At 33.4% G+C, this 25,167-nt stretch overlaps 2 protein-coding genes across 2 annotated transcripts; both read right to left on the bottom strand.

Annotated features, from left to right (window-relative positions):
* Positions 1 to 1,902: 1,902 nt before the first annotated feature.
* On the bottom strand, positions 1,903 to 7,901 carry LOC142644737 (kinetochore protein NDC80 homolog). The gene is made up of 4 exons (XM_075819313.1): positions 6,672 to 7,901; positions 5,949 to 6,195; positions 2,801 to 2,947; positions 1,903 to 2,556 (listed from the first exon to the last, which is right to left on the bottom strand). The coding sequence occupies exons 1-4, from the start codon at positions 7,787 to 7,789 to the stop codon at positions 2,329 to 2,331; spliced, it is 1,740 nt and encodes a 579-aa protein (XP_075675428.1). The 5' UTR covers positions 7,790 to 7,901; the 3' UTR covers positions 1,903 to 2,328.
* A 9,423-nt stretch (positions 7,902 to 17,324) lies between these two features.
* Positions 17,325 to 21,732, bottom strand: LOC142643836 (fructose-1,6-bisphosphatase, cytosolic-like). The gene is made up of 12 exons (XM_075818555.1): positions 21,479 to 21,732; positions 20,876 to 20,923; positions 20,686 to 20,760; positions 20,237 to 20,298; positions 20,085 to 20,151; positions 19,872 to 19,985; positions 19,503 to 19,589; positions 19,104 to 19,174; positions 18,970 to 19,035; positions 18,310 to 18,396; positions 18,058 to 18,133; positions 17,325 to 17,670 (listed from the first exon to the last, which is right to left on the bottom strand). Exons 1-12 carry the CDS (start codon positions 21,635 to 21,637, stop codon positions 17,554 to 17,556), a joined length of 1,029 nt encoding a protein of 342 aa, XP_075674670.1. The 5' UTR covers positions 21,638 to 21,732; the 3' UTR covers positions 17,325 to 17,553.
* Between the last annotated feature and the right edge of the window lie 3,435 nt (positions 21,733 to 25,167).

The following is a 25,167-nucleotide window of genomic DNA, read 5'->3' as shown; positions in this document are numbered from 1 at the left end:
CTACAAAGATCCCCTTCAACCCCTGAGGCACCCATCTGCATCCATTATTTCCCCCAACAGCGCTCCGTCACTTCCCATTCTATCCTCGGACCACCTCACTCCTCGGACTGTAGATATTCCTTCCAGAGAAACAATTGAAGGCTACCACGGTGCTTCCCATTTTTGGTCCTCGGGTCCCCACAACTACCATAAACTAAACCCAATAGTTTACTCCATTTCAAATCCTAAATTTTTAGTTTCTTAAAAATCTCTTCCTGTTTAACCTCACTCATAATAGATAAGTTCAAATTGAAAAATTACATTAAACTCAAAATAATAATAAAAAAGAGCCTCATCACACGTGCGGAGTGAGTGCAATGAGGCTAGTGTCTATATATATATAACAGCTTCTTCTTCTTCTTCTTCTTTTCTCCCTCAAACACATGACACTTATCACACCCCTAAGTTTTTTTGTAATTGAAAAATATAGTAATCTCGAATTATAATGGATATAAAGTATTAACATTTACCAAATAAAATAATAAAAGCGCAAGTAAATTTATAACTAAGGTTTGTTTTTATAAAAATAAAAATAAAACTCTCACTTTAAGTACTCTGTTCGCTATGCTAAGTCTATCATCCCTTCATTAGTTGCTAGGTGGGTATTTCTTTTCTTTCACTTTTTTAAAAGTACCTATGAATATTATAATTGATTACAAAAACAATATCTTGTTGCCTCTATGGGTATATTTGGTAACTGTTTTTTCCCCTTATTTTCTGTTTTCAAAAATAATTTTCTATTTTTAAAACTAAAAAACTTGTTTGGCAACTCAAAATGGACAAAAAACAAAAACTGTTCTTAAAACTCGATTTGTGAAGAAAATTGAAAACATGCAAAAGAGTTTTCAGTTTCTAGTTTTTAAAAGTCAAAGAAAACACGCATTTAATTAAATGAATCTATCTGATTTAATAAGTTAGTATTAGAGTTCAAATCTTAATAACAACATATTCTAGTTTTTTTTTTTCTCCAAATTTTTTTTTTTTAAATTTCAACTGACCAAACATGTTTTTGAATTGAAAAATACAAGAAATTTTTTTTTTTTATTCCCAAAAACATGTTTTTAAAAATAAAAAACAAAATAAGTTATCAAACATAACCTACAATTTTGTGATAGGATCAAGGTAAGCAAATGTCAAGCATCACTTACTCCTTACTTCTCATGATTTCAACTCTATGACTAAACTCTATGATGCAATGCGTGGAATATATCAATGTATCCAATGATGGTGGGTGGCCACGTGAGTTCAGTTAACTCAACTGGTAAATTCTCTAGTAGTTGAATAAGATATTTAGGGTTTAATTCTCTCCTACACAAAAAAAAAACTGATTAGGATAAGAAACTCTCAAAAAAAAAAAAGATAATGGTGGCCATGGATTGAAGTTGGGTTCGAAAAATGTTTCAAAAAAAAAAAAAAGTTGGGTTCGAAAAAGTACTCCATCGACAATCTAAATTGTTCCAGTCCTTCGGCGTACAAAGCTGGGCCATTACAACATAAACATGTTCTTTTATTCTTCCATATATACAAATTAAACATAAGCATAAGCAATACCGCAATGTTTTTTTTTTTTTTTTTTTTTTTTGCAGAGGTTTTATTTTTTATTTTTTTCCGGTTCTCTTTTGTGAGAGGGCATCGGATTCTGACTATCCACATAATACTAAATTATGTTAGTGAAAACGAGAGTAAACTTGTAAAAGAACCTACGTTGGTCTTGTACAACGAAAAAAGTTTTTTTTTTTTTTTCTTTTCCATCTGGGTTCAAGAGTCCATTTGGAGACCTACAAGTGTTTCATTTTATGATCAGCAGCCACGAACACAATGCCCATAAAAATAAAATGTATCCTTTTTCATTAATCTTTTAGTTCAAGACATTTTTTCCAATAACTTTTCAATTTTTCATGATTTATATTCATTATCAAATGATCATGTTACTCTTTATATGAATCCAAATGGATCCTAATTCCTAATCAAAAAGCCATTCCCTACTGAGACTTCTCAACTCTTGCAGTCTTGCCAAGTTTCATGTAAAGCAATACAAAGACTCCTACCAACCAAGCCACCCCCGCAGTGGTATCCCCAACTCTAACTGCTACATAAGACTGAATTACCAATAAAAACATAGCTCAACAAGGGAAAATTCACAAAGGGCAATAGTACTACTATATACATCAGTTTGGCATCACAGCTCCCTAACAAAAGAGATTGGATTCACAGAGATGTTTATACTAGACATAAGCAAAGACAGTAAGCAATGAATCGTTTTTGCGCACAACTAGAGGGCAAACTTTTCTACAAACTTGTTTTCATAAGTTGGAGATGTGCAGGCAAGGAATTCTTGTAAGCATCTGATACGGCAACAACAGTTTCTGAAAGATTGCTCTTCATTTCTGAAATTCTGGACTCCACATATTCTTTATATTTCGAGACAAAATCAACCAATGAAAAGAGTTCACGAGCAGACATCTGAATTTCTTCTTCACTTTGTCTGACTGCTTCCTGCAACCTCCACTCAGATGTCTTTGCAAAAACATGACAATTAATTAGGACAAATCTAGCACTTCATGCTCTTTCACTTAATGGTATGAGTAGATTAATAATATCAAACTTATTTTAAAAGATCATTAATATCAAAGTGAAAGCTACCCAATTTGAGAAAAACACAGTAATTACCCACAAATTTATAGTATTTGGTCAGATTTTAAAAATCATTCTCATAATGTAATGCCTAAACTGTTTGACCAAACAATAAATGAGGAAATACCTTCAGAACCTCTGCCGCTTCTCTTTCCACAATATCTAAGTTATGAGCCTCCATTTGAACTTCCTCCACCATCTTCTTAGCTTCTGCTGCACAGCTATAAGTGTACTCTTGTGTTTCCTTCTTCAGCAAACTCAGTTGAGCTTCCAACTGAAATTAAAATTATTGATGCAGCAGAAGATAAGCATCAAATTAGAGATCTTCATAAAATTATTCTTTTTCCAGTTCCTCTACACCACCATTAGAAAAGAAAGGCCAAGCCAAGATCTCTCGTTTTTAAAAAGCCTAAGAGAGGCAACCATAGCCTCAATTGTTGGGGAGGGGGGATGTAACATATAACTTTAGAAAGCAAAATGGAAATAAGGGCAAGGAGAAGAAATTTAAAAAACAAGAACAAACCACATCCACCTCCTCCTCCACCATTCCAACCCCTGCCACGACAACTAACACCATATTTATTGGGGTAGGACAACGCCAACAAGCTGAGGAAATCTGTCTGTGTGCCAGTGGTGGGTTTTAGGGTTTTAATACGTTAGAGCATGGACCTGATTTGGGACTGATAAACTCACACCTATCCCAAAAAAGCATAAGTTGATAAGAAAATGTGAATATAATCAATTAACCAATATACTAACAATCTCCTTCTTGTATGGGCCTGGAATCCCCTTAATATGTCCCAACAAATGAAATTTTTAATTTTAGAATGAAAAGTAGAGTGAAGATTGAACTCAAAAACCATTGAATTAACAATAACAATAAACAATACCACAAGAAACACACAAAGATAAAAGGTTAAAATAAAAAATCAAAAGAACACACAAAGGCCTACATGTCTCAATACTCAAAACACTAAATATTTTTTATTAATCAACACTTCCTGATTTGAGTACAATGACACACTTTTATATAGACTTTAAATCTAAACTTTTTTCTTGTAGAACTAGAATTCCTACCTTGACTGAAAAATAAACTCCTAATTAGACTAGGAAACTAAAAACTCAATAAGGTAATTAAAGCCTAACTTGTACTCAAAATAAAAATCTACCTAAGATACTTAAAATCTCCTAGAAAATTCTCATAGTTCTCATAGTTTAAACATAATAGGTACAATGACACATTTTCTTTAGATCTTCAACTTGTCTAGTAGAACTAGGACTCCAATTTGATTAGTAAAACAAACTCCGAAGCAGATGTAAACTGTGAATGGTAATTTCAATTTCCTGATGCGATTCCTGTTTCTAAATTAAGTTAAATTTTTTAACCAGTTTCCTTTCCTATTTGAAATATTATTCGTAAAAATCATCAATCTCTTCATCGTCTAATGACTTTTGCAAATTGGACTACTATTTTCAGAACCACAAAGATTGATTCAGTGCCACAAGTCTTTTCTGTCCTCTATATTTTCCTGGAAAGGGAGTAATGGACTCAAATCAACTGAGCAAAGGTTAACCATACCAGATTGGATAGGATACACAAATACTTTGTTGCCAAACAACCTTGTCCAAGAGAATAAAACCATAATCTCCATACAACACAATTGGTTGGTGTTACAAATACATCCCAGGCCATACCACCCGGCGAAGATCATTGACATTTCATACACAGTTTTCCTCCAAACCAAGTTGGAGGAATCACCTACAACCCATTACATAGCGATTTAGAAAACCATCCATGTATATTAAATCAGATAATTCATTACATCATTTAAAGTTTTAAACAACCTGAAAAACTAATTGCAGCAACTTTTTTTTTTTTTTTGAAAGGTAAGTTACACACGCACCCAATGGATCTTGAACCCAAAACCTTACCCTCCACCTAATACTTACAAGGGAAGAGGTGCCAATTGAGCTAGAATTGCAGCCACTTTAGTGCAACATATTATATTTAACCCTGTGGTTACAGTTCTCTTTCTAAGTCTCTTAACAGTTTACACATTTTTCTTTGGCCAGTTTTTTGGACGAAAAACTCCTCCAACCCACCAGGTGACAATTTAAAAAACTATCCAAATGCACTTTTAGTCACATGATCTTCTTCTCTCTTTTTTTTGGATAAGTAATCACATGATCCATTTAATAGTCATCAATCATGTAACTTGCTTAAATGATTAAATGAATCACGTGATATAAAACACGCAGATGTTCATATAAAAATTTTCCTTTTCCTTAGTCCTTCTTTTTCTTCAATTTTTTACCATTTTAGATCAGACCTCCTTAAATCCGTGTGTTAATTTGTTTGTTTGGGGAGGGGTAGAGTTTAATTAAGTCTTTTACATGCATTCATGAGGATGAGCATGCTAATAGTACTTCTAATGTCAAAATACACACACAACAATGCATTAAGGAAAATATCAAACACAAGTTAGAAACTCAGTAAACCATTACCCCCAGCAAATAAGCACATACGCACACAATTACCTAAGGAAATTGTCAAAAGCAGGAAACAAAAATGTTGTTTAATAAATCCCTTCACAATATGCAACCTGACTCATGACAAATTGACAACCTATAGAAATTGTTTCAATCTATCTCAATTTGGACTTTAGGAGAGTTATGAATTGTAGCAATTCAACTACCTACTTAACAGCATCTTTAGTTATTCATCCTCCAAAAAAGCTTAATATGGCTGGCGGCTTCAAGTAGAGTCAAATGCAACAGCATATCACCAATGGCACTCTAAATTTCCCAGTCAATCTAAGAAATGGTACCATATTTCATATGATGTCATAGCAGGTTGTTCATCGCCAAAAATGATATTCAATTCTGCATTTGAGAATAAAAATTCCTGGATACAAATTGAACTAAATATATAGAGATTGGCTCCCTTCCACCAACACACGGAATTTATGAAACGCCCCATCCCCAAAAAAACACCCTTGTAAACTCTTCTATCAAGAATTTTATGAGTTCCAAATTTCATAATTATTTTGGGCCATTTTATCATCATTACTTCACAATTTCATCACAGGTGATGGTTCTACTCATATTTTACTTTTTTTCTATTTCTTCTTTTTAAGAAAAGAAAACAATGAGAACTAGGTGGTGGGTGTTAAGACCCTTTTAAATTATTAGAGAACATAACAGTAGAATAAAATAAATATATAAGTTCTACCCATCAATATCATAGTGCAAAGACCAAGTCCTGATGCACTTACTTCTTCAATGCGGGATTGAAGCGCTGTTATATTATTTCTTTTCCCCTCAATCTTAGCAGCATTTTCCTTTGATTGTTGCTGAAGGGAAATCAACTCTTCTAATTTTTCCATAGAACTCTTCTGTATGTCATCAGCATAGGAATTAAGTGAAGGCTTAAGTTTTGATTTGTAGTCAATACCCATTATCTCTGCAGGTGTAGACCCTTTGGCATTTAAAACATACTGAAAATCATTACCAAGCTTCAACCTAGAACCACAACAGATGGAGCAGTTGTATTAGAGTTTAAGATAAATAAATGATCAAAGGAATGAAGAACCATCCACCAGGGTACACATGTAAATTACCAATCAAGAAAACAAAAATGACTAATGTGAAAGTGAATCAAAGGAATCTCACTGCTCTCTCAATCACAAATGTCTATCTTCACGAACTACATAAGAACACTAGTAACATTTTATGGGAATTTCACATTTCAGACAATAGGCAAAACTATATAACCCTGCATTAAAGACAATAAATCCAGCTAAAAGCAATACCAAAACTCCCAATTCATTTTATGGCAAGAGAAAGCTGAATTGTCTAAAACATTAAAAGCCTATATTCATTTTATGCATTAGATCCCACTTGTGCTGAATTCAAATGATATATAAAACAGTATAAACACACACACACACACACACACCAAACATCAATGAATAGACATAAAAAGAGGCACAATGAACCTTCTCATGGCCTGATTACACTCCATAGCGAGCGCCTCGAGCTCCTTAAACTGATGTCCAATCTTGGCATCGAGATCCCAAGACTTCTCCTCCCAAGTGTTCCTCGCGAGCTCGGCCTCGGCAATATCCCTCTCCACGGCCTGCAACTCTCTCCTCATCCTATCCATGTCGCGCGCATTCAAAGTCTGCGTCTCGACCCGCCTCTTCAACTCCTCATTCTCCTCAGCAATCCTCATCCTCTCCTGCACTTTAGCCTCCAATTCCTTCTCTTTCTCCTCCAACGCCTTCTCCATGGACCCCATGCGCTCCGTGAACTCCCCGATTATGGTGTGGAACTTGCTCACATCCTCCTCCAACAGCCCCTTGTCCTTCTCGAGCAGCTCCTTCTGAGAAGGCGCAGACCTCAAAGCCTCAGACTTCGCCTCCAGCTCCCTAACGTTCCCGGACAGAACGTCGACGTTTTCCTTCAAATCAAGCTTCTTCCGCTCCAACCTCTCGACGAAATCGCCGTCCAAGGCGTCGACGGAGTCGTCGTCGCCGCGCGCGAAATGCAAGTAGCTCTGGAGAACATAGGACTTGAGATCGTTATCGGCTAAAGCGGGAGGAGAAGAGGCGGAAGAGGAGAGATTGTCGTTGAAAAGAGCGATCTGGACGAGCCAGTGAATGATGGCGAGAATGGAAGGCCAGTGGTGAGGAGTGCCAGGGGCCTTGAGAATGGACTTGTTGAATTTGAAAGGGTAATTTAGGGATTTGAGCAAGAAGGGGAGATCGTCGTCGAGTTTGGAGGAGGAAGGGAACTGGAGACGAGAGAGGAGGAAGCGGAGAGAGTCGGTGATTTCTTTGGCGGAAGGCAAGGAGGTTTTGAAGGGAGGGTGGGAGAGAGAGGAGAGGTAGGAGTTGATGGTGGAGAGGGCCGATTGTTGGAGCGAACGGTCTTTGTAGAGGAGATCGAAGGAACGAGGGATTCCGACGGAGGAGGAAGGACGGCTGCTGCCGAAGCTTGCGTCTGAGTCTCGTGATTGGTTGAATTGACGGAACTGATCCACTGGGGTTGGCGGTGGTTGTGCCGCCGCTAATGACTCCTTTGGACGGTGTCGCCACCCTCCTGCGCCTCTCATTTTTCCACTCACTCACTCACTCACTCGAGTTTCGACGATCGCCTTTCTTCTCTAGTGAGGTTTTTTTGTTTTTGACTGACTTTTCCCGCTTTGCTACTTTTGGATTGGAATTGGCTAGGGCTTTATGAAAAATTTTAAATTGAGTTCTTTGAACCGCAAATAATGCCACAAGCCCACAACTTTTCTCTACGTGGCATATTGTTTTTTTTTTTTTTTTTTGTTATTGACAGTCACTTCCATGGATTTAAAAACCCCCTGTTAATGAACCGGTTTTACACCCGGTTCTTAATTTTTGATCAGTTTTTGCTGGTTTTGGGTGATTTTATCATTCCGAATGGTACCTGATTCTTGGTTAAATTGATCGGACTGGCCAATACGATCTGGTTTTTAAAACCATGATCATTCTATATAGACTCACTACTTTTTTTTCATTAGTCACGGTTTTATTTAATTATATAAGTTTTTTGTTTTTTTTTTTTTTTGAGAATCAATTATATAAGAAAGTTGTGAAAGAAATTATGGCATTATTTATGATACTATGATTTTTTATAAAAATTTTGGAGATGATGAGGGTAGTGATGATTGATTTTGGCTTGGAGTTGGACTCACTCTTATGTGGGAGAAATTATACGGTCCTCTGGTAAATAACATTACTTGTCCACCATTCTACTAAAAGACTCCAACTTGTTTAAAATTGCTGAATCAATAATCAGTTTTTTTTTTTTTTTAATTTAACTCAGCAATATACTTATCCACCATGTGGACCTTATAATTTCTCCTTATGTGGGGCATAGGCTGCTTCTATGCTCTTTCATACTTTTGTGTCAATAGTAGTTTCCAATATTTCAATTTTCTCAAAAAGATGTGTATATTTCTGTATGATTATCACTCCAACAAATGTCAAAAATACCTCTAATTTAATTAGATAGTCATTATTTCTAAAAATAAAAAATAAATGAGGTTAAAATTGTAATTTGACAAAATTCAAAAAAAAAAAAACTACTCAATAAATTTCTCTTTAACTTCCCACTAAATAAATACAAACTTCTTTTCTAAAATTTAGCACACACGTCCTTTTTTCCTAAGGGTAATTCTAGCGTACCCCTCCTTTTTTTTGGGGGTATGGTACCTACTAATAGTCAACCTGCTATACCAGGTTATCAAAATATCACATTTGATGGTACCATTTTTATATTGTGTAGTACTAATGTCACATGTAATTGTACTTTTGTCACATTCGGTAGTTCCCTTATTTTTTCTCACATTTGATAGTACTATCCTCACATTGTGCAGTACCAACATCACATGTGACTGTACTTTTGTCACATTCGATGGTTCCCTTTTTTTTCCCCCCACATTTGATGGTACCATCCTCACATTGCGCAGTACCATCATCACATGTGATTATACTTTTGTCACATTCGATGGTTTATTTATTTTTTTCTCACATTTGATGGTACCATCCTCACATTGTATAGTACCAATATCACATGTGACTGTATTTTTGTCACATTCGATGGTTCCTTTATTTTTTTCTCACATTTGATAGTACCATCCTCACATTGCGCAGTACCAACATTACATGTGACTGTACTTTTGTTACATTCGATGGTTTCCTTATTTTTTTCTCACATTTTATGGTACCATCCTCACATTGTGCAGTACCAACATCGTATTTGACTGTACTTTTGTCACATTCGATGGTTCCCTTATTTTTTTTCTCACATTTTATAGTAACATCCTCACATTGTGCAGTACTAACATCACATGTGACTGTACTTTTGTCACATTCGATGGTTCCGTTATTTTTTTGTCACATTTTATGGTATCATCCTCACATTGTGCAATACCAACATCACACATGATTGCACTTTTGTCACATTCGGTGGTTCCTTTATTTTTTTCTCACATTTTATGGTACCATACTCACATTGCGCAGTAACAACATTACTTGTGACTATTTTTTTTATTATATTTGATGGTTCCCTTATTTTTTTTATCACATTTTATAGTACCAGCCTCACATTTCATAATACCAACATCACATGTGACTATACTAACATCACATTTGACTGTACTAACATCACATTTGACTGTACTTTTATCACGTTCAGTGGTTCCCTTGTTTTTTTTTCTCACATTTTATGGTATCAGCCTCACATTGCAAAATACCAACATCACATGTGACTGTACTTTTATCACATTTATAATTCTCTTATTTTTTCCTCACATTTGATGGTACTATCCTCACATTATGCAACACTAATATCACATGTTAGTGCACTTTTATGGAATTCCCTATTGAGTAGTACCATTGTTTTGCACTTTCGTATAAGAAAAATTGGATTCATAATCTTAGCTTTTGATTTAATCCAACAGTTGTAACTAGGTACCACGTCATCGATCCGTGTCTCACCTAGTGTTGGGCTACCTTTCTTCACCTCTTCCCTTTCTATTGTCTTCAGATTCACCAAATCCAATTTTCAAAACTTTTCTCTCTTCCAACAAGTTTAATCTCCATAACCATGACTACAACTGGAAGCCTCCGAGGCCCATCGACCACTACTGGCGATGCTTGCCGATCTAACCTTCTCCACTCTTAAGGTCCCTCTCTTTTCTCGTTCTCTCAAGTCTAGCCATGGCCAAGCTTTTGCTTGCCCCAACACCACCATCTCTGGCAGTGCTTCTCAACGACGTCACCAACACTGGTGGCTATTGGGTACCCTCTCTTTCTCCTTAATTTATTTTTTTTTCTATGTGGGTTTTTTTTTTCTCTTGTTTGCTCACTGATTTTGGGGTGAGAGGGATGAGATTTTGTTTGATGAATAACATTTTGTTTCAGTTTTGATTAGCTTGATGAATGAGTTTTCTTGTTTGAATTTCTGGAATTAGCAATAGATAGTCAAACATTAACAAAAGTCAATTATTACCTTAGGACTGTCAAAACTTCCAATTGAATGTAATTTAAGCATCCTTTAGTTAACTTCTTTTTTCCCCCAATAACAGATACGTGGTTGAGGTCGTTTGGACACATGTTCAATATTCGTTTCAACATTGACTTTGATCTTTGGTAAACTTTCTTATGAAATTATACCCCCTTCATTCAAAAGATTATTCCTAGAGAAAAATTCTCAACTTGAAAAGCATTTCAAGTTCATCTGTCAATAGTAATTAGTAATGATTGTTGACAAAGACAATATTTGTTATCTAGGGAGTGATTGCTTGAAGTTTTTTCTTTTTTGAGGACATGATTGCTTGAAGTTGTGTGATTATTTATTTCCTTACTAGCAAAGGTGGTTGACTAGACTATGCGAATATGGTAATTTTGAGACTAATTTGACTGCTTGATTTCCGCTAATACATCAATTAGATTCATTTTTTTGAGAGAGATATCAATTAGATTCATTGTTAGGTTAGTTTGTAAATATTTTATAATAATATATGGTATAACTTGTACATTTTATTTTTGATAAAATAGAGTAATTCTACGGTACCCCAAAAAAAAAGGGGGGTACGGTACCCACTAGTAGGTAACCTGCTACACCAGGTTACTTTTTTCTTACATTTGACGGTTCCATCCTCACATTGTGCAGTTCCAACATCACATGGGACGGTTCTTTTCTCACATTTGGTGGTTCCCTTGCTTTCTCACATTTGACGGTTTCATCCTCACATTGTGTAGTTCCAACATCACATGTGACAGTTTTTTTCTCACATTTGGTGGTTCCCTTACTTTCTCACATTTGACGGTTTCATCCTCACATTGTGTAGTTCTAACATCACATGTGACAGTTCTTTCATCACATTTGGTGGTTCCCTTACTTTTTTTTCTCACATTTGACGATTTCATCCTCACATTGTGCGGTTTTAACAGTTCTTTTGTCACATTGGGTGGTTTCTTTACTTTTTTCTCACACTTGACGGTTCCATCCTCTCATTGTGCAGTTCCAACATCACATGTGACATTTCTTTTCTCACATTTGATGATTCCCTTACTTTTTTTTTTTTCACATTTGACAGTTCCAGCCTCACATTGTGCAGTTCCAACATCACATGTGACAATTTTTTTCTCACATTTGGTAGTCTCCTTACTTTTTTTTCTCACATTTGATAGTTTCATCCTCACATTGTGCGGTTCCAACATCACATATGACAATTCTTTCGTCATATTTGGTGGTTCCCTTACTTTTTTCTCACACTTGACGCTTCTATTCTCACATTGTGCAACTCCAACATCACATGTGACAATTCTTTTGTCACATTGGGTGGTTCCTTTACTTTTCCTCACATTTGACAGTTTCATCTTCACATTATGCAGTTCCAACATCACATATAACACTTAGGATGCCACATGTACTACCAATCTACCATGTAACCTAAACTTTTTTTTTAATGAAAAAAATGTTGATTTTTTTTTTTTTTTCATTGGTAAGCTCTCTCTCTCTCTCTCTCTCTCTCTCTCAATGAGTCTTCATATCCTTTTTGCTCTCTTTGCATTTGAGATATTTTAATATGTTTTGAAATTCTACATTTCGTATTTTGATAATAAAAAAATATTGGATTGTATTAAGAGTCTTAGGAGGTGTTTGGTAGAATAGTTTGAGATGAGATTTTTGTAATTTTTTGAAATTTGTGTGGGTAAAAAAGTGTGTAAAGTTTTTTAAAATGTAAAAATGTGTCTATTGGTCTCTCACTCTCTCTGCCTTTCCAAGTAACTCTTTGGCATCAATGGCTCATATTGTCATTATTTATCAATTTTAATAAATCCAATGACTGAGATTTCATATAAGTTCCAAAATATTAGCATTGTGGTCTTAGGGTTAGAGAAATGCTTTATATTATTTATTTTTTTATAATAAAATTAAAGTGCAAATGGGTCAAAATATGTTTCATCATTCTATGCCCAAAAAAATCCTTAAGCAAACATAAGAAATTAAATCAAAAGGATATAAAAGATAATTCATGACCTAGCACAGCTTTTGAGCTCAATGAGCTTTGATGAAACCACCCATTAACCTTCAATATGTGGTTAACTGTTTACAATAATGCTATAGATTTGACACAATTCTTTGGGAACTAATATAAGAAACCAATACAATAATCTACTGATAACTCTTGCATCATTACATAGTGTAATTACAAAATCCGATAGCTCTATTTTTTAGCGCTTTAAACAATTTAGAACGTTGTTGTTTATTATCCTTTGAAAGCACTAGCTCTACTGCCAACTTGTATCGAAAAAGTTCCAACAAGTCCTCCTACAAAATAACTAGACGTGTAATTAAAAAGTATTCCACAACAATGGAACCAAATCTTAATATAATTCTCTCTTCTAAAATAGAAAAAAGAAACAAACATAAATTTATTAGGCATACCTGTATAAGTGCAGCAATAGTACAAAATGAATTCTGCAAGGAAGGAGCCGAATCTTGAAATACTTCCTTATTCTAAAAGATGAAACCAAAGGCATACAGGAGGAAAATCTTGAAATAATTTCCGCAAAAAAAACTAATTGCATAACCATTCAAAGAAAAATAACATGGGCAAATTGCATACAGATATTTCAACAAAACCAGTCATTGCACAAGTCCAAGTAGTTTAGTGTTTATATTGCTCTTTATCTCAAGTGCTTGGGATCAAATTAGAAAAAAGAAACCTAGTGTTAGTTGGTGGAAGATTGTATGGTTCACCAAGGCCATTCCAAGGCATGCTTTCATCACTTGGCTGGCTATTAGGGACAGTCTCTCTACCAATGATAGGATTGCTAGTTGGGGAATAACATGTGATCTTTTATGTTTGTTATGCAGAGGAAGCTTTGAGAGTAGAGATCACCTTTTTCTTTAAGTGCACCTTTCTGAAAGACTTTGGAGGAAAATTAGGAAACGGTCTTATCAAAATAGGCTTGATGAAGGCTAGCATAATCTTATCAATTGTGCTGCAACAAATAGGAAAAGTAAAAGGTTGAGTGTTGACTGCAGCATATTGGGTTTTAATGCATGTATATACCACATATGGGTACAAAGAAATGCTATAAAGCATTTGGGAACTATTAAAACAGAGGATCAAATTGCTGGTCTTATAAGTAAACAAGTGAAGGCAAGGATTGAAAGTAAAGGACCATATCCTAGGTCTAGTATCAACACCAAAATATGTATTAGGTGGGGTATTTCTGATGTTGTATTCAAGTCTAAGTATTTGATTGGAAAGGCAGAATTCTGGCTAGCTATTTATTACTTGTTGGTAGATTAGTCCTAGTTAGCTGTGAAGTATGTTTGTAATTTTTTTTGTAAATAGATTGTATCGTGCAAACCTGAACCTAGTTGTGTTCTTTGAGTTTTGGTTTTGGTTTGCACTTGACTTGTTTGTTCAGGTGTTTTTCCATTGTTACTTTGATGTAGTTTCTGGTTGTAGCCTTTGGCTTGTTTGCTACTTGGCAGCTTCTTAGATTTGAATGAAGCAACTCCAGATGAAAACAACACTGAAACAAGGTTTCATCCCATAAATACCCAATTTTTTAACTAAGAAAAAATATAAATTTTCCAAAAGCAACTTTGATTTGAACCCCCCTTCTTTATCCCTCAAAAGATTAAACTTCACTCTCAATGCAACTATTTAACTCAACTGACGCAATCTTCTCAATCAGAATCAAGTAAAAAAAAATCAACTTTCTTTTCTATTGAGCAGGTTTCCTAGCAACCAAACACAGGTCAGTAAAAGAAAGCTAATTAACATCAATCCCCCATATTTGTTTCCCCTCTACTAAACAATCAAAAACCCTAACTCCCACGTTTCCAAACACATAAAACAAACACAAAGACCTAATTTTTAATAAGCAATATATCAGATATGATAAAGCAATTACCTTTCACAAGGAAAAAAAGAAAAAAAAGAAGAAGAAGAAGATAAAAGCGAAGGCTTTGCGATTTTTGTACCTTAGAGTTTGAGGAGATCGCTCTATCGGAGATCTGGTGTTGAGAGCACAAGGAGAAGGTTTTTCTTTTTTTGGAGAAACATGGGGAGAGAAGGATTTGGTTCTATTGTTTTTGGTTTTATACGCTAACTTGCTATACCGGTAACTGGTATCCCACTAAAATTGAATAAGCGGTCAAGACTAAAAACCATTAGATTTGATGGTCAGGATTTGTCTGGGTACCGTACCCCCAAAAAATAGCAGGGGCACAGTAGAATGACCCTTTTCCTAAACACTAGCACATACTAATTTAGTGGTTTACTTGTTTTTAAAATTCTAAATTTTAGCTTCTTACAAATCCCTCTAGTGTAACAATAGACAAATTCAAATTGAAAAAAATTTTCTAAAGCAATTATCTTTGTCTCAAAATAAAGCAAGTAATGTGTTTGAGCTTGGTGAGAGGGCGAAATTAAGTGTGTGTGTGCGCACGTGTGCATGTTTAACCATTAGTTTGTTTCTTTTTAAAAAAAGCATTTATATGTGTAAACACTAAACACATCTCAATTCACACCTCCCACATTATCCTTATCTACATGCAGTTATTATTTAAGATAATCACTTAGTGTTATAATCCAAAAATTGGGATGAATGAATAAATATGATACTAAATCCAAAATAAGAGCTTCATTCTATGTGCATGTGATAAGGCTAGTATATATGTATATGTGTGTATGTATGTATGTGTGTGTATATATATATATATATATATATATAGATCAATTTTCTCTCTTTCATAAGCTTTTTACCAATATATATTTTTTTTTTAAACCTAGAGGGTTTAGGTTCAATCCATCACAGTAGCCATCTATGAAGTTTTGGGGGGAATTGTCTGACTTGCCAAAAGCTGAGCACCACTTCCTTGTATCAAGAAAAGGTTACCATAGTTTACAATAATTGAATTGATGAGTTTTTTTTTTTTTTTCTATCTTTTAGTAGATAAATAAATATGATAATTGATGGGTTTTTTTTTTTAATAATTCTCATATCTTCTCATCATCATCACTTTATCATTGACCATTAGTAACTTTTTTTTTTTTTTGAGAGGGACCATTGGTAACTTAAAAACTTATCAGCAGTGAAATTTTTTGTGTCCCTAGAGTTATTGTTTTGTTTATTATTTGCTTGCAATTTTAGAAGAGGAAGGTAGGAAAGAACAAAAATAATAATTCCTCCCATTTTCCGTCCAAATTGGATTCAACTATAGGCGAGAGAACAAAGTGAAAAATAAACAAATGGAATAGTTTTTTCCATCATAAATAAATTTTAAATGTTTGATTATAAAATATTTAATCTTATTCACACACATTCAAAACTACAGTTAGATAGGCTGTGTTTGGCTTGATGTAAAATGTTTTTCAAGTGTAAAAATTTTTCAGGTGAAAATATTTTTAGTTATTTGGTTGCGTTTTGGAAAGTACGCCGAAAAATGGTTTAGATTGTTTGGTTTGCATTTATATTTATTACCGGAAAATATGTATATACGCCGAACGGTGTCTCAACTGGAGCTTCTCTCTCTTGGTTCAAATAGAGGCTGGAAAATAGGAGTGTAATTTGGTTGAAGGTAAAATAGAAGTGTAAAATATTTTACACTGAAGAGACCCCAATTTTACAGTTAAACTAAAATTCATTTTAATTTGACCGTATTTTCCGGTCCACCCAAACACCGAGTCGGGTGTAAAATATTTTCTTATATGTTTGAAAAAATATATACAGAAAATATTGCATATAAATTAAAACTAGGAAGAATAGTTTTTAGTAATTTGATTTTAGTATTGACTCATAATTAAAATAAGGTCACTTTCAAAGTTTCCTCCAACGATAGGATGGTTTAAAATTCATCCCTATATATTTTTATTGTGTTAATTTTTTTCCCTCAATCTTCAAGATCAAATCAATTTTATACTTAGAAATTGACCATGTACGCGAACCAAAATTGTAGTTTAGTCTTAAAGTAAACCCAGTTTTTTTTAATCCAAATAAACCAAGTTTTAGCTTAGCAAAACACCAATTGGATTGTGCTCTCCCTATGTTTTAATGTAGTCATTTCAAGGAGAAGCATAAAATCATACCACCGATTGATGAAGTTAAAACCTTCTACGTATTTATAACAGAAATTTTTTGATTCAAGTATAAGATATGAAGAGCTTATCAACTATTTGGTAGAAACTTTTAATAGATTGGGGAAAAAAATACCTATCCTGACCATGTAGTAGGAAATGATATTGAGATTTTGAGAATGCTTTTAATAGGCAGATTTGGAAGTCATAAAAATAAACCAGAATTTTTTGGGGTATCCCCCGCTCAATAATGAGTTTCATAATAGAGGCTCTACTAAGGATGTTTACAACATCAACATTTGTATTGTAAATTCAAAGACTACAAAAGAAAAAAAGTTCCAGGGCTGGATAAAGTAAAGGGAAAAGATTAGATGATGGATGAAAACCAAGAACTTCTAAGTTCTAAGCATGCAATGATAATGATTAATGAGAAGAGGCTAGTTTCTAAGAAGAATGCTATTATAGCCTATAGGAAAGGGCAAAAAGCTTAGGTGAGTTGTAGCTTTCAGGGGTTACAATACCTTATTACCTTAGCCAAAATATGTTTATGTTTTGAAAAATTGTGAGACATGTTTGTTGGCACAAGGCTCAATATACATGAATTTATAAATCAATTCCTGGGAACTGGTTTCCTCCTATGTTTCACCCAGAAAAAAGAGAATCTAAATTGACCCCGATTAGTGAATTGATTATCAAACTAATACACATGAGGGACAGTTATTGATGGACATGCAACTTTATTTGCTCTCTTCTTCAACAGCAGCATAGATCTTTTTGATTTCCTCAACATCATCATAGCTGCCAAGGAATACAGGGGACCTTTCATGTATATTGTTTGGAACCAATTCAAGTGCCTGCAGTATCAACCATTTTGATGAATTAACCAACAAGAGGAGAAGAGATGTGGAAAATCCATTACAAGAATTTCCAAAGTTGAAATTGATTTAGTTTTCTCATTAAAAGCAAGAAAAAGCTCGAGAACGAGATTCTTCATTGCTTCCATTTAAAGAAAATAGTTTTTTAAGTTTGAATAAAAATATATATAAAGTTATGGTCCCTTGGCTTTAGCTCAGGTGTTACAAGGACGAGTAGATCAAGACTTCAAGTATTAGTTTTATGATTCCAATTTACAAGCAAAGGACCAAAAGAGAAGAAAATATTATAGAAACTTGTTTACACAAATTAAGCAGTGATAAGCATTAAGCAAAACAAAGCTGTGCTCAAAGGAGATTTGTCAATACCCGTTGCTTGCCAGTAAAAGCTTGACCTCCGGCTTGCTCCATCAAGTATGACATTGGAATGACTTCATAGAGAAGACTGTTTTATGGAAGTTAAATCCTTATTATTTACAAACAACTGCAATGAAAAAAAAAGCATACTAAAAGAAAATATTTGAACAACTAGTTGGGATAGCTAATCATGTTCAATTTATTGTGTATTTTCTATCTGCTTAGGTTATCTTCTGAGGATTCTAACCAGCAAGCATGACATACCGTAGTTTTCCATTTGGGCTTTTCTTATCAGCAGGGTACATAAAGATACCACCATAGAGCAATGTTCGGTGAACATCAGCAACCATGCTGCATTAAATAATATGATTAGCCTAGCAGAGAGTACTTGTGATTCTGTTAATAAGCAGGGAAGTTCATGGTACAAACTCCAAAGTGACTTAGCAAAAAGCAAGGTAAAGCAATTAATCGGTTAAGGAAATATAATTTGTATGCCCAAAATAGTAGATAACCATAAATAAGAAAAATCATTCCTGGTTTCACACAAAAACAAGAAAGGTAAACAGTCAAAACTTCTTGGTTTTTATTGTTCATTTGTGAATTCCATTTACTTCTTTTTCCCCACCTTTTCTCCCTGATAACTTTTGTATTCTGTTCATCGTAGAAGAGTTAAAATGATGATACATGCCGGAATCATTTGTTGAGATAAGGGAAGTGTTATTATTATATACATACGGATGTATGGTCTATAATTTCTTGGAAAATCTTACATAACCACCATCTCATAGTAGCAGAGTTCTAGCATTAACTGTAGTATTGGATATTATCATATTACTAGAGATAGTCACCAGAAGTGAACTTAAAATATCTAATTTCACATTAAATGTACGGATAACTGAAATCTAAGGTTGATGATTCAAATACCTTCCAATGTATCTAAGGGACTTTGGTGATGAACCATCTTTAGGGAACTTGCAGTTTTCCACATACCTGGAAATCAAGAATGTCAATAACTTTGACACTTAGATGTAATGACAGGAGGAATGAAAAGCACATACTTGGCAGTTGCCTTGTCCCAGTTTTTGGCATTTCCTTCGTTTATTGAATAAATCTTTCCCTTCTTGGGGATCTGTTAAAATCATGAGCAGAAATTTAAGACAAATCTTGTTTCAAATGTGCAACTTCCAATTTTATCTGTTGCATTCATGATACTACTATATAATTAGAACCATGAAACATATTGGGGCAAGAGGTACAAGTTCTTAAGAGTAGTCTCTTTTTCTACGGTTCAACTTTTGCTTTTTTTGAAATAAAAGGAAAGAAAAAACCTAGAAGTAATTCCTCTGCCTTGGCTACCAAACCATGCATAATGTAAAGAATTGAAAGGAGATAACATGCAGGAAAGTCCCAAGTTATACATGAGTTATTATAACAAAAAAAATTAAATTAATGTATACCTTGATGTCAGGATGAGTTAATATGAACTCTCCAAGAGATGGATCAAGAGTGAACCCATTGACACCATTTCCAGTGCTAAGTACTAACTGCATATTAAAAATTATGCAACTATTATTGTTACTGAAGTGCCAAAAATTTTCCACACACTAAATCTGATAATAAGACCTGGTCCCAAAAAAAAAAACAAAACTGAACCAATTAAGGAATTTCAACTACTTGTAAACAAATCATCTGGGTTAAAAAGCACACATAAAACACTGAAATGGTTGATTTAAATAATTAACGGAAATTTAAAAAAGAAAAAAAAAACTCGAAATATTGTGTAAAAAAAATTGTCTATAATGCAAGAGAACAGCAATTGTTCCTACCGTGCATGAGCTTCCATACATGCAATAACCAGCTGCTACCATTTTCTCTCCAGGTTGCAGAACATCTTCAAGACTTAGGTCATCCTTATGTTCCACCATGTAAATCCCAAAAATCTATATGAAAGAATAAACATACAACTTCTCACTCTTGAAATCTAGAAATATATACAAAGAGATCCAAAGCATGAGCAAGCTATAGGATAAGAGCCATACTGTTCCTATAGAAACACCACAGTCAATGTTTGACGATCCATCCAATGGGTCAAAAGCAACAATATATCTGTACTATGATCAAGAGTTTCAGAATACATAATAGAGTATCGGTCCATATAATTGAAGTATTTAATTGGAAATTTTGCAGAAACCTTCCACGCTTTGATGGATCAACAAATGTAGCCTCTTCATCCTCTTCAGAAATCAGGATGCTCTGAAAAAAATTTCAAAAAAACATGTCAAAAAAATTTACTATTAGTATTAGATAATGTGAAAGTGGTGAAGAGATTCCTTATTCGATCCTTGTCACTGAAGATAGATTATAAAAATAAAAAGCACATAAATTGAACTTCATGACACATCTTGTAAACTAAATTAATTCATCTATCCTTAAACGGTACGCACATTTAATCTCTATCCCCAAAAATATCATATTTCAGAATATGCCACAAATAAAATTATCCTGAAACCCTCACAAATTAATCTAAATCAATGTGTACTGAATTAATTCTTTGTCCAAAAAAATTGTAATTGGTGAGAGTCTTCGGTATAATTAGTTAGATGAAATTCCAATAGAGGCACAAAACTTGGATGGACTTACTGTTTGTCCGCTGCTAATTAACGCCTTGACAAAAACTTCATTTGAAAGCACATCCATTTTTTTCTGTTCTTCACCCTGAAAATGGAACAGACAAATCACCTTTGTTTTAGGATTGAAGCAGTAAAAAAAAGAGAAATGGGATATCATAAACATTAAACAATCATCCCTTATAATACCACAATCAACTCACCTGAACATTGGTCTCACCAGCAAGTCCAATGAGTTTTGCAAGGCCTGCCTGCAAAGCGAAAAAAGTACGTCTATTATGGAATGGGAATAATTTTGGACACAGTTTAGTTTCTGGTAATAGGGGAGAGAGAGAGAGAGAGAGAGAGAGAGAAATCAAATTTCGCCTTAAATGGGATGTTAAATAACTCTTAGTCGTCCCCAATCTTATATCTGGTATTATTAATTCTAATCTAAAAAACAAAAATTTTCATGGCTACCTACTAAACCAATCATATGATTCATATCGCTCTCTGTCTCTGCAAAAAAAAATGGAAGCTTTGTGCACTACATACCATCTTTTTTTATCACAAAATCTTTGGAACTACGGTGTATGAATCATAAAAAGAACGAATCATCACTTAGAATGCATTAAGTGATGGGATGTTAAATAACTCTTAGTCGTCCCCAATCTTATATCTGGTATTATTAATTCTATTTTCAAGAGCGGACGCCATAAGTTGAAATCTCTTAAAAAAAATTCATTAAGACTGAATATGAACGTGTGTATATATATGTATGTGTGTAAGAGATTGGAAAAACATGACAGGCAATGAAGAAATGAGACCTTGCTAACTGCAGAACACACGAATTTGCAGCCAAGAACAATGTGATTGAGCAAGATGGTGAAAGCACCACGTGCCTCGGGGTGCTTGGACTGCTCATTAAGAACATGACGTGTGATGGTCATCAAGTCGGTTCTATGAGCTTCAGCTGCATGATCCATTGCTAAAATGAAAATGGCTTCTTAGTTTTGAATATCTGATCTGATTGATAATTTGATATACCTGAGCAGGGATTTTAAGAAAAGAACAGAGGAATATAATGTATTCGAGAATAGTATAGACTTTGATGACAACTGGGTCTGTGGAATATAATCAAATAGCTAGAATTGGTGATTACTGATGAGAGGAGAGAAGATTATGGGTAATGTGATTGGAATGACAAGTGGTGAGAGCCCATGAGTGATGTGGTTCTCGTGGGCAGTGAGTGGAAGGAATCAATAAGGAATCAATCTTGGGTTCCAACTAACTTAATTGGTAAAATCTCTTACGGTTGAATAAGAAAACTAAGGTCCAATTTTCATTTACATTAAAAATTAATAGGTGTCTTAGTCTGATAATAAAAAATTATCATTAAAAGCAGACGTCATTATAATAAAGCTAAGGAATCAATCAGGATAAAACTTGAAACTATCTTTAAAAATATATATATATATATATATATATATATATATATATAAGGTATCAATCAAGATAAAACTTGAATTCATTCTCTCTATCTGTCTCACACACACATATGTGGTGTTTGGTACAGGGGAATCCACATTACTCTTGGTATTTAGATTTTTAGGAATATAGCTATTCATATGTTTGGTTTCATGGGGAATGTGAGATGATAATATTTGCTTTATTCTCAGAAATCTTAAATGAATTATTTATTTTTCCCATTCTATCTTTAGATTTGAATGTAAACTACCAAGTCCTTTAAAAAATCTTCATCTAAATAAATAATGAAAAACCAAATATAAACTATTAATTATAAAAAAATTCATTAAAATTATAGTCTAACATTTCAAAATGACAAGTACAATATAAAAATAACTATTTAAATTCTTAAATGTTTTTATTCTTAATAATAATTTTTTAAAGAATTTAATTCATAACAAAATAACCTGACAACTTTTTTTTTCCACACATAAAACCTAAATAAAACTTTGTTAAAGAATATATCAACATAATTGTCTATCTTGTTTATATTATTTTGGTGGGAAAAGATAAAGACTGGGGAAAAGATATTGATGATTTTTTATTTATTTTATCTTAATTGCTTAAATGATAAGGAAAGGGTTAATATTGTCAATTTATAAAAAATATAATTTCCTTCAAGTTTGGGAATTTAGATTCTCACCTGTTTTAAAGGGAATCCATATTCCTACTGAGAGGGGTTTAAAGGGGAAAACTAGATTTCCCTGGCATCTAATTCCTTAGCGTAATTTGTAACTAAACATGAAAATCTTTAAATATTCTTGAGAATTCTAAAACTTTACTCTGTACCCAACGCCACAATAAGGTATACCCTTAATGTTCCTTTAACATGGAAGTTGGAACCAACAAAGTGGTATAACGTTCAGGACATTTATTAAGGAGACCTTTTTTTTATTGTCCCAAACTTGGAAGTGGTTGATGTTTCTTTATTAAATATACACCTCATACCCTATTAAGAACAATATATATATATATACCTCGGACCGATAATGTCGTCGCTTAAACTCAAGTTTTTTAGATTTACATCATATTGTCCATTACCATCCAAGTACCCCCACAGCCCACAGGTATTATTTCTTAACTAATTTTTACATTACTTAATAATATCTTTTTATTGGATTGATAATATAAAAATAAGGGTAAACTACATATTTAGTCTCTAGCCTTTACACCATATTTCAATTTGATCTTTAACCTTTCAATTGTGTCAATTTGGTCCTTAACCTTTTAATGTCGTGTCAATTTAGTCTTTGCCATTATATATTAGATGAAAATTGTTTACATAGTAAATAGCCAAAATAAAATTTTAGTTTATTATCACATCAAAAAAAGCTAATTTTTTATTTTGGTCATTAGACATGTCATTAATTTTCATCCAAAAGATAACTGTAAGGATTAAATTGACACAGTAAAGAAAGGTTAGGGACCAAATTGACACAATTAAAAGGTTGTAGATCAAATTGAAATATGGTGTATAGGATAGGGACCAAATACGTAATTTGCCCTAAAAATAATTACTGAACCACTTACCTCTTCATTCTTAACAAGCACACCATAAATTTCTTTTTTTAAAGTATAAAAAAACGCACACCAAATTTTGTATTAATCATTTGCTTTACTATTTTATTTTCTAAATTTTAAAATTCAATAATAAATAAACCCTTAAAATTCAATATTTTATTGTTATGACCTTGATATTTCACAAGTATAAAAAGTATAATATTAAACAAATCCAATATCAAGTTAGTAATTAAAAGTAGTATAAATGTATAATGATAAATAAATTCAGTATCAAGTTATTAAATAACATTAACAAAGTAAGTTTATTAATTGCATAGCATCGTTACTTCCCAATATTACAGCCATTGAGATTTATAAATAATAATAAATAATAAAAACAAAAAAAAAAGGGACAAGTGGCCTAGCCATTTACTTCAATACATTATTAATTTGAATTATGGAAACTTTGGAAGGTACAATTTACAAAATAATAATAATAATAATAATAATAATAATAAATTAATAATTACGAGAGAGAAGATTTGAATATTCACTATTTCCATTGAAAGGCACAGTCACTATTACTACAAATAATTTACAAAATAACTTGACAATGAATATAATTATATAACATTAACAACATAATAAATAAATATCTTAGTTAGTATTTGATCATGCATTTTAAAAGTTGACACATCAATTTATACATGCTATATAACTACATATAACGCCACTCTTTGAATATAGACTACATTTTTTTGTTTGTTGATAATTTAATAATTGAAGGAGAGTGCATTTGAAATCTCCGTCGAGTTGAAAACACTAAAAACTACTAAAATAGCTACAAAGCCCTTGTCTACTTCATATATTACTACATTGTAATTTACAGATTTGGTCACTAAAAAGTTTCATTAAAAAATAATGCTTGGTGGAACCTCATCTACAAATGTAAGCATGAACTCTTAAAGAACCTTGAAAGGAAATAAGGAACGAAAGTAGGTACTTGGATTGTAGGATAATATCCACAGCGTCCGAATCGACTTTTAGCTAAGTAATTGAAAACAGTTTTTAGAAATTAGAATAGCAACATAATTATCAACACAAGCCATCTTGACTAGTATACACGCATTCATGAGAAATTGAAGCTAAATCCATTATTGCACTAAATACTGTGGTTAGTTCCAGCGTGAAGCTGAGGATTTAGAAGTTCCAGGAGCTACACTTCCTAGAATAAGCATTGTTCCACTAGCAACTCCAATTCCAACAATATTGGCTTTGGCTGCAATGCATGAAATGCAGTATGAAGTTTAGTCCTCATTCCTCTACACTGCTGACCCGTGCAGAACGTCAGCGATTACAAAATCCTCAATGATGCAGATTTATCCATAAATTTATATATGGCCAGAGAGAATAATGGAACAAATGCCCCTTAAAAGAGAAGCAACTGATTCAATGCCCAAAAAGAATAAAAAGGAGAGAGAGAGAGAGA

This window comes from Castanea sativa, chromosome 7 (genome assembly GCF_040712315.1).
Source record: "Castanea sativa cultivar Marrone di Chiusa Pesio chromosome 7, ASM4071231v1".
Taxonomy (NCBI): Eukaryota; Viridiplantae; Streptophyta; class Magnoliopsida; order Fagales; family Fagaceae; genus Castanea; species Castanea sativa.
This window is presented reverse-complemented; position numbering and strand designations above follow the sequence as displayed.